We start from the raw sequence: 9,918 nt of genomic DNA on the forward strand, positions 1-9,918 counted from the left end.
GCACCCCAAAACGGGGCAGGGGAGCGGGGGTGCCGTCTGAGGGCCCGGGGGGAGGTGGGGGGCGAGGCCTGCTCCTCTCTGCGGCGGCAGACGGGGACCCCCGGGAAGGGGGGTTGGGGGTGGCGGGGACCCTGACACCGCCCCGGCTGTCCGCCGCCTCCCCCGGCCGAGCGCCGTCAGCCCCGGCCACCGGGCCGCCCGCTCTGCTCCGCTCAGGGCTGAGCCCGAAAACACCCCGCGGGCGAGTGAAGCAACCGCACGCTGAGTTAAATTTCTAAATTTTTATTATAAAATAAAAGCAGAAATATTTTCCAAAGAATGTATTCACATAATATAAACAATAAACAAAACTAAGGTGAGTGACTTGCGGTTGATACTGTCGTTTAGGTCTAAACTTGAGCAGCAATTCCTCTTTTCTTTTGAAGCCCGCTCCTGCTCTCGTCGCCCACCGAGGGGAGAAGCTGCCCTTTCCTTCCCCGGGGGCCGGAGCCGGGCCACCACTTCCTTTCCCACCCAGCAAATGGCGAAAGCACCGCATGGACAAGGCCAAAGAAGCCGTCTCTCTGCATAGCATCAGCTACAAGAAGGTTACAGAGTCTGCCTAGAGCGCGTGTTGCTGCTATAACTTGACTACAACTTTTGTATTCTTAGTTGAAATTGTACATCGTACACCTGCCACGGATACATAACTACAATAGAATAACGGGAGCCATGTGTTAACTTCCAAACAGGCATGGAAACAGCGGCCCTTGCGCTCCCCTTTCCTCCCCACCCCCCGAAAATAAAAGATTACAATTGTGCCTCTTCCCACACAGACCGGCCCGATCGAGTGACACCACCGAGAGATTCGCGAAGTTAAGGCTGGAGAGAGCTGCTAACACCGAACCGCCTCACAGCCTGCCGTGAAAATCACAGCTCCTGTCCGACAGCCCTTACACGCCTGAGACCACCTTTAAGCAACCCTTAAGGCTTTTCACAACGTTACTGCCCACAGCCGAGTCCGATACCTTCCAAACCTGCAGCCAGCCTGCTGCCAAAGGGCACAACACATCCACTAAGGAGTGTGTCATCGCTTTCAAAGTCTCTGGTAAAATTAAGGGGGAAAAAAAAAAAAAAAGGGAAAAAATAGAGTAAAAGAGGGCTGATGCGAAGGAGAGAGCGTGTACACGGTTTTAAGAGCCCAGATCGACCAAGTTGGACGACATGGGGTTGAGGATGGAGTCCTGCAAGTTGTGATGGTGCATGGGGTCGGCGCTGGGCACGGGGATGGCGCTGGGGCCCTGGGGGTGGCCCAGGCCGTGCAGGGGCTGCAGCCCGGGGTTGGAGCTGAGCAGCAGCGCGGGGCTGGAGGAGGTGTGATCCGGGGTCCCTGACGGCGTCTTCTCGTCCTCTGAGCTCCCCAAAACTGTCTTATTCCCGTTCATTGACGCCGAGAGCGGGTTGTGGCTGTTGGAGTTGGAATTCTCGTTGTTTTCCCTATAGGAAACACAAAAGAGGGAGGGAAATCACCGTGTGGCCGCCGCTCCGGGGCGCGCACCGCGGGAGCGGGAGCAGGAGCGGGGGCGGCGGGCGGCGGGCGGCGGGAAGCTGGCTCCCGGGGGCGGCGAGCGGAGGGGGAATGCAGAAACAGTAGGTTTACAAACTCTGCAAACCTCCAAGGCCTCTTCATCTGGCACAAAGGTCTAAGGTCCGCCGAGCTTGTAAACAGAGTCTCCCACCAGCCCAGCGGAAAGTGTCACTTTGCCAAAACGTCATTTTCTGCCTCCAAAGCATTTGCACAGCGTGGTGGGGGGGAAAGGGGGAAGGGGGGGGGGGGGGGGAGGGAAGGGAAGGGAAGGGAAGCGAGGGAGGAAGACATCAGGAACGGGAAAAAAAAAAAAAAAACTTTTTAACTTTGTAACTGCTCCCGGAGCTGAAGAGCAGTTCGGCCGCAATTTCTGCTGGGAAGGCCAAAGCAGGGCGAGCTGGAGGCAGGATCGCTCTGTGCAGCAGCACAGCCTCCCAGGCTCGCATCGGGCGGGAAAGGCTTTTGCTTAAGTCACTGGAGGGTTTTTTTCCCCCTCGCCCTGAGCTTAAAGCTCAAAACATAGCCCAATATGGAAGATAAGGCAAGCAAACAGAGTTAACTCGCTTATTTCCCCGGCCCTCTCGGGAAATGCTCCGCACGCCCGCTGCCGACCCTCCCGCCCCTCCCCGGGCGGCGGAGGGCGCAGCCCCGGTGGCCCCGCACCCGGCTCGGCGGCGGGGGGAACCGGCACCGCCGGTGCGCCTACCGGCAGAGGCAGCCGGATCGGAAAGGCAGGACGTAATTTCAAAATCCATCACCGGGTAAATACGGAGAAATCGCTGGAGGCTGGCCAAGCCCTTGCATAGACATACATATGTATACATATCTATCTCTATTTTTTTTTTTTCCGAAATGAAATGGGAAACACGGGGTGCGGGCGAGTGGCCCATTAAGGCTAACGCGGCTTTAAGGCATAGCCCTCGTAGAAATACTTTAGACACAGCCCTGCCTGAAATACTGAAGGCATTGCAAGCCTATTTAAAAGCTTCTGCGGAAGACTTGAAGCGCACTAACTGGCAGAGGGGCCCTATCCTGCAGGATTTGGTCGAGAGAAGTGAAGCCCTTGCGCTGACGGTTTTTCCTCAATAAGGGCTGCAGGATGTGGCTGGAGACACTTTGTGCCAAAAAAATAAAAATAGACAAGAAAGCTCTGTTTGAACAAGTTTGCTTGACTGAATGGCAATCCCATGAACGGTCTGTTTTCCAACGCCTGGAGTGTAATATTAGGTTGAGTGTATTTTTTCAATGTCAAAAATCTTATTTGTCTCTGGAGACCTTTAAAATTTGATTCCTCAGTAAAGAAGAAAAAAAAAAGAATGGAATAAATGTAACCTTCATTTCCTTTGGATATTTGAAGGTGAGTCCCCGCTATCAGCAATAAAAAGGCTCTCTAACATCTCGTAAAACCAACACTTGCGGGGATTTGAAGGAAAATTAAAGCGCTAGTACCGTTTCGGGAAATGCACGGAGCAAATCCGTGCGGAGCTCGAACCTGCCGGGCTGCACAGCTGCGCGGCCGGGGCGCTTCCCGTTTCCAAAACACGTTAAAGGCAGAAACGAAAAAAGAAAATAAGTCTCCTCGGAGGGACGGATCTACGGGAGATTTCTAATCCGTTAATTAGCCAAGCAGGCCCTACGATCAGATCCATATGGACCGGGCAATTGAGCGAGCCTAGTGAGGAGCCACTGTGCAGTTAGAGGACGTTTTTTGCTTCTTCGAACCGTCTTCCTAAGGCACGGGGACTGCTGACGGAAAAGTCATCCCGAATACCCAAGGATGTGGGCATTAACCTCTGCCCGGCAATTAATGGTCCCTTCACTCCATTTAACGAGAAAAACACCGTCTCAGAATCACGCTCGGTATAAGAATATACGTCTATTAACACGCATTCATTAGGACCTTGCTGGGTAGTGAGTACGAACTGCAATTTAAGGAGCGAGGTAAGAAGTTGCTCCGTTCAGTGTCTGTGTCGGTGTCCCGCCTCACGCCAGCACCCGACGTTAGAGGCGATTTTTTGCGAACCACCATTTGCAGCGTTCAGACCCACTCGTTCCCGGCTGCCCCCCGGCTTTCCCTCTCCGCAGCGGGGTGACTAACCCCCGAGACACCCTCCGAGCATGTGCGGGGCGCGGAGCCCTCGCCACCAGCCACGCCGCCGTCGGCCTCTCCCTCCGGGCCGCGGACCCGCACCGGCACCTCCGGCCCCGCCGCTTAACCGGGGAGTCGCCGCCGGCCGTGGGAAGCGGCCCCGGCAGAAGGGGCAGCCCCGGGGCCGCCTTGCCGGCTGTGCGGGGAGTGGGGGTCTCGGCGGGGAAGGGGTCCCGGCCGCCTCTCCCGGGGCTACTTTTGGCGGATAGAGGGCCGTCGCCGAGCGCCCACCTCGCTCGCCTGCAGAGCCCCTCCGGGCGCCCCCGTCCCGGAGAGCCCGGCCCCGCAGCCGGCGCTGGGGCAGAGGGACAGGCGGGCACCGGGGGGAGCCCGGGAGGAACCGGGGGGAGCCCGGGAGGAACCGGAGGGAGCCCGGGAGGAACCGGAGGGAGCCGCGGGCACCGGTGGGAGCCCGGGAGGAGCCGTGGGGAGCCGTACCTTTCCTTGGCCTCGGCCGCGCGGTCCCGCTGCCGGCGGTTCTTGAACCAGTTGCTGACCTGGGTGGTGGTGAGGCCGGTGGCCTCAGCCAGCTCCCGCTTCTCGCGTGGGGACGGGTAGGGGTTGTGGGCGTACCACTCGCGGAGGACGCTGCGGCTCTTCTCCTTGAAGCAGTAGCTGGTCTCCTCGCCGTCCCAGATGGAGCGGGGCAGAGGGAACTTGCGGCGCACCCGGTACTTGCCCACCGCCCCTAGGGGTCGCCCCCGCAGCTTCTCCGCCTCGATGTAGTGCGCCTTCAGCCAGAGCTGCTGCAGCTTGGGGTGGTTGTGCGCCGAGAACTGGTGGCTCTCCAGGATCTTGTAGAGCTCGCGGAAGTTGCCCCGGTGGAAGGCCACCACCGCCTTGGCCTTCAGGACGCTCTCGTTCTTGTGGAGGTGCTCGCAGGCAGGGAGGGACCAGAGGAACCGCCCCAGCCGCTCGATGTTGCCGCCTTGCTGGAGCACCTCGCAGACGCAGGCCACTTGCTCTTGGGTGAAGCCAAAAGTCGGGAGCATCGACATGGTGAGCCCTGCCCCGCCGCGCACCCTACGGCCGCATAGAGGGGAGCGGCGCGGGGCGGCGGGCAGCGCCCGGCATGCGGGGCCGGCCCCGGGGCGGCGGCGCCCGGCGGGGCCCGCTCGGGCGTCACGGCCGGGCGCGGGGGGCCGCGGCCATCGGCGGCGCCCGGCCCCGCAGCGGCGGCGGGAGCCGGAGGGGGAAGGAAAAAAAAAAAAAAGAGGGGAAAAAAAAACCCAACAAAAAAAAAAAAAGAAGAGCGATGCAAAAAGTCTCGGGAGCCCGAGCGCGGGCGGCTTTTCCCCCCGGCCGCCTCCTTTTTGTAAGTCCAAGTTGCGAGAGTAACTTTGTGCCTCTTTTGTCTCCTATCTGCAGCGCTCGCAGCGGCCGCGGCTCTCCCACCCCCACCCCTCTCGGCCGCCGGTTTGGGATCTCCCTGCTTCCCCCCCACCCCCCGCCGCCGCAAGATCCCACATAATATAGTGGTAAAGCCCTGCTCCCTCGCTCCTCTCCCTCTCGGAGTTTTTCCCCCCTTTCTTTCTCTCTCTCTCTCTCCCCCCCTTTTTTTTTTTTAATAATATTATTCTAAGCTGGCATGAAAAGTGATTATCCGCGCTGTGATTGGTCCGGTTATCTGACCCGGGGACTGCCAGGAGAAGACAATAGTTTTAGTCAAATTATTTGCCATGGTGACGCTGTCAATCAGGGGTAACCCGATCTGTTTTGAGGTGGCTCCCCGGCTGGGTTGACAGATTGCTCAGATCCACTCAGAGGCGGCCCTGCGAGCTGAGATATTAGCTAGCGAGGGAGAAATTTCCGCCGTGATTGACGCTGCGGGCGCCCATCGGGGGAGAGGGGCAGCGCCGGAGCGCCGAGCCCGGGCCCCTGCCTCTCACCGCGGGGCGCTGCGGAACGGAGCCGCCGCCCCGGCCGGGCCCCGCCGCCCCGTCTGGATCCCGCTGCCCCATCCCGGCCCCAGGGCCCAGGCCGGGCCCCGCAGCCCCATCCCGGCCCCGCCGCTCCGTACCGCGGGCTCTGCAGTCCCCGGCACCCCCGGCTGCGGTGGGGAGAAAAACCCTGCTCCGGCCCGTGCAGAAAGTTTCTTTCTGAATGCGTTGGCTTAACCCCCCTCCCCAGCGCCCAGTAACAACTGTCGGAGAGTTTTATAGGGAAGGGGCCTCTCATGTACAATAGAGACCCTGTTCGTGACCTGGGATCCCATTACACGCTGATCGTACCTGCCTGGGAGCTAGGAGGAGGCATGATGATACAGGACCGGGGAAGGTTTACCTCCCCATTAAGCGCCGGCCGTGCCCCACCACGCTCCGGTGCTCAGAGCGCTGGCATTTGTGATCGCTGGACGCCGGCCATTTATTTCTACTCGATTTCCAGGAGCGTGTCGGGGTTTTTCATCCAGGAGGGGCACACGTGCAAAAGTCAGAAACTGTCCGCGTGATTAAGCAGACTCTTATCACCCACGCGTGCCCGTTACACACCGCGTTTTTAGTTTGCTGACCGTGCGGGGCAGGGACCCGTGTCCTTTCCCGTCCTTTTCGGTCTACACAAAGTGGAAGGCGAGGGAGATTGTGCAAGCTGGAAGGTCGGGAGAGGGTGAGCGGGTGAGAGGAGCGAGCGGGGGGCGATGCGGTGCCCCCGCGGGCGGGCGGGACCGCCGGGGCGGCGGCGGGCGCCGGGGCTCGCCCAGGTGAAGGCGCCCGGGAGGAGCCTCCCGGCCCCAAAGTCAGGGCATTTTCCGTGGCCTTTAGCGTTCCCCTTGTTGCAGAGAAATAATAATTAATACCACAAGCTCTTTCTACGCCATTTGCAGACCTGACAGGAGAGGTCTCTGCAATTGTGGGTTCCTGCCACGGTACCTTTTTAGCCGCCCCGGCGCGTCAGGGATTTAGCGAAGCCACAGGAGAGCGGGCTGCGGCTCCCCGCCTCGCAGCCTGACCCTCCGCCGCCGATGGACGGAGCCTCCGTGCCGGCCCGGGCGGGCGTAGCGGCCGTCCCCAGGGGAAGGCGAGGCTGGGGCGGTGGCGCCCGGGCCGGTGGCTCCCGGCGGCTCCCGGCGAGGAGTCGCGCCAGGGCTGCGGCCAGGAGAAATGCGGCGGGGGAGGGAGGCAGGAGGAGGAGGAGGAGGAGGAGGAGGGTGGGGGCAGCCGACCAGCCCGCGTCCAGCTCCCAGCGCGTCCGGACGCCTGTGCGTATCCGCCGCGTATGTCTATTTTCCCGGGGGCACTCCGCTTTGGAAGCTGCATGTCCTCCTACCTGTCCGGGCTTTTCCCGAGTGCTGCCGTGAAGAAGCAGTGGAGGGCGGGTGGCTGCCGCCCTGGATCGCCCGGGGACGCAAAATAGGGGCTTCTTTTGCAGGGCAAGCGAGAGACAGCTCAAATTCGTTTAAAACAAATACAGGGAGGTTGGTGACGGGTCCGTAAAGCCCCCTTGAATGATTCTCCCCCCCTCCCTCCCTTTACAAAATGATCCCTCGGCCGCTTAGTGCCTTGATGCCGTCCGACTTCTGCGGGGTTCAAACTGTGCTTGTTTGTAAACGAAAGCATCCCGACCTCATCCCTTCTTACCCAACCTAAGCGGCAGGATAGTTCGCAGCCGCAGCTGTAGCGGACGGTCACGGGACGGGAGAACCGACCCACCGCAAACGTTACTCTGAGCAGAAACGGCGAGAGAGGCACAAATCCCCTCTCCCACCCCCGACATCTGCGCACACGCCGTGTGCCTTTCGCAAGGGAAAATATAGCCCCGTTCCGCTCCCTCCCGCGATGGGGGACCGTGGCAATAAAGAACAGCGCTAGCGAGGTCCGAGCTGCCCCCCGCCTCCTCGCCACCGCGCTCGGTCGCCCCACGTTTATTAGGGATATACCTGACTCCGCTTCCTCTCCTTCCGTCTCACAACCACAGCGGCTGAATCTGAACGGGAGCAGCTGTTCGCCCTAGCCGGAAAGGAGGTGTCAAAACCTGTTGCATGGACTTAGATCTAAGAAAGCCTCTTCTTAGCACCCTAAAATGTGAGTACAGAACCTACACGCCAACTCCTCCGCAGGCGCTTTCACTTTAGGCTGCCTTAGCCAGGCTGCAGCTTTGCATGTAACGCTGCGGCGCTTCCCAGAGCGCCGGGCAGAGGCAGGGCTAGCCCCTTCCCGAGCACCCTGTATCAGCTTGCGTCCCAGAGCAATTGCAAATTAGTGACATCTGGATCCAAATTTTGTGTAACTGCTTTTAACTTTCGGGAAAGAAGAAAAAAATATCTTCCCGTACGCGCTAGAAGAGAGAGCAGATACTGGCGGCAAAGCCACGGCACGGGGCGAGTCAAGTTGCAGTGAATTGCGAGGGAACCAGACGACCGGGCGAAGAGCTTTTTCCTTTTTTTTTTTCTTTTTCGGCATTTTCGAAAGAGCTCGTTCATTGCAATTATATTTCAGAGCAGGAGGCGCGAATCGCTCGCTAGCGTTTGCCCCCAGTCCGACGGGGACATTTTGCCCGGCAGCTGCCGGCTCTCTCCGCTCAAGCCGCGGCGAAAAGCGTTATCCGGGCTGACCGTAACTTGTGCCCGGCGGAGAAGGCCGGGGTTTCATCCCAGCCCAGATCCCGGTCCCGGGTGTGACTTTGCCGAGGGCCCACTCGGGAAGCGCCTCACCGCGCCGCGCAGTCATTGCCGCGCACGAAGCAGCGTGCGAGGCTGTCAGTGTCAACATACTAATTGTGAAAAATGAGCGAAATAAAAAGTCGTTTTTATCGTAACGCTCCTTTTATTAACCGGGGCGCAAACAATCTGAGGGAAGGGGTGGGTGTGGGTGGGTGACGGTCGTGTCGCTTCCTAGGAGCCTTTCATTGCACGTAACTGATTCGTGTCCGCAAGTGAGTGCCAAGACAGCGCTGCAGTTATCTGCGAATCTCCCTCTCGGCTGTGCCTCGACCGTCTCCTCGCAGACAGCAGCTTGCGTGGGAGGCTGCAGGCCCGCACCGTCCCCGTTCGACACGGGAGCCGATTCACCTAAACTCCTGCCCTGCATTTTTCCTCAAGCCCCTACGACCGCTGCCTCTGCGCCCCCCCTTCCACCCCCGCCCCGCCCGGTGTACCGAGGCGCCGGTGCCGCTCGCTGGGCTCGGGACAGACCCTCCGCCGGAGAGCCGGGGGGGCAGAGGGATCGCCACCCACCGCTCTTCACCCACTCGCACAATGCTGAGGACGCTCCCGCCAGCCGGCCTCGGCTCCCCCCGTGGGGAGGGCAGGGAGACGGAGGCTCTCCGAGGGGCGCTTTTATCGGCAGGAGTAGCGAACAGATGATAACCCCCGCAATCTTCCCATGCCAGAAACAAACACATCTTCCCCGCAGATGTCCACTACCGTGGCAAGGACTGTAGGGAGAAAAAGTAAATGGCAAGCAACTCCAAGTTTTCGTTTCTTTATTTCTTTCATTTTTTTTTTTTCCTTTCCTTTCGACGGGAGGGCAATGTGCTTTCTCCTTAAAACCAGTGGGCTTTAGAGCGGGCGAAAGCCTGCCGCAATTAACCTGCTACTCCCGCTAGCTTTTTTTTTATGAATCATAGCGACCTTTGCCAGGATCCCAGGCTTACCTGCCCCCCACCCTCCAACCCGGGGACGTTGGGGGGTGTCCCAGCGGGTTTCCCAGGGCACCCCGGCCGCACACGTTTCTCCCTGGCGAGACCCGGCCTCTTCAGGCGGTCAAAGCTCGCCCGGATCCACGGGGGCAGTTTGCAACCCTGAACCGCGGGTTGTTGCCCCCTCCCTCCCCTTATTTATTCACGCTTATATTTATTTTTGCGTTTTGTTTAAAACCCGGGTCTCTGCCACCACAGATGGCACTAAGATCCTGCCCCGACTGCAAAAGAAAACACGGCGGAGGATCACTGCGCGTAACTAAATTAAGGCAAACAACAATAGCTTGTTGTTCCGTGATTTGAGGCGAAAGGAGTAATTCAAAGCTTTTGCTGCGCGCAATGCGCTGTTCCTCAAGGGGACCGGCCAAGGATTTCAGATATGTAGCGGGTAACTCGATTATGCTAACAAACTCCGCTTGAAAGAAAACGTTGTTGGGCTGGGGGGCGGGGGAGCGGGGTGCTGGGGGCTGGGGGGGGGACGGGGACACGGACACCGAGCCGGGGCGCCGGCGGGAGCCGAGCCCCTGCCCCAGGGAGCGACCCCGCTCCCCGCGCCCCCAGCTCCGCC

General features: G+C 59.8%; 1 protein-coding gene and 1 long non-coding RNA gene across 2 annotated transcripts; one reads left to right on the forward strand and one right to left on the reverse strand.

The window, feature by feature from the left end:
• Positions 1–266: 266 nt before the first annotated feature.
• SIX2 (SIX homeobox 2) lies at positions 267–4,768 on the reverse strand. Its single transcript, XM_082481739.1, has 2 exons — positions 4,155–4,768; positions 267–1,476 (listed from the first exon to the last, which is right to left on the reverse strand). The coding sequence occupies exons 1-2, from the start codon at positions 4,712–4,714 to the stop codon at positions 1,173–1,175; spliced, it is 864 nt and encodes a 287-aa protein (XP_082337865.1). The 5' UTR covers positions 4,715–4,768; the 3' UTR covers positions 267–1,172.
• Positions 4,769–7,510: 2,742 nt separating this feature from the next.
• LOC309669822 lies at positions 7,511–8,179 on the forward strand. The gene is made up of 3 exons (XR_014268948.1): positions 7,511–7,526; positions 7,629–7,735; positions 7,963–8,179. It is a non-coding gene; the product is annotated as an uncharacterized lncRNA (long non-coding RNA).
• Positions 8,180–9,918: the final 1,739 nt, after the last annotated feature.

Source organism: Vanellus vanellus (assembly GCF_965231255.1).
Source record: "Vanellus vanellus genome assembly, chromosome: 3".
Taxonomy (NCBI): Eukaryota; Metazoa; Chordata; class Aves; order Charadriiformes; family Charadriidae; genus Vanellus; species Vanellus vanellus.

Bases quoted from the DNA above. Each gene is read 5' to 3' on its own strand.
- SIX2 (XM_082481739.1), bottom strand. From the start codon at position 4,714: ATGTCGATGCTCCCGACTTTTGGCTTCACCCAAGAGCAAGTGGCCTGC. The intron at 1,477-4,154 runs GTACGGCTCCCC...TGTTTCCTATAG, and splicing joins GCGGCCGAGGCCAAGGAAAG to GGAAAACAACGAGAATTCCA.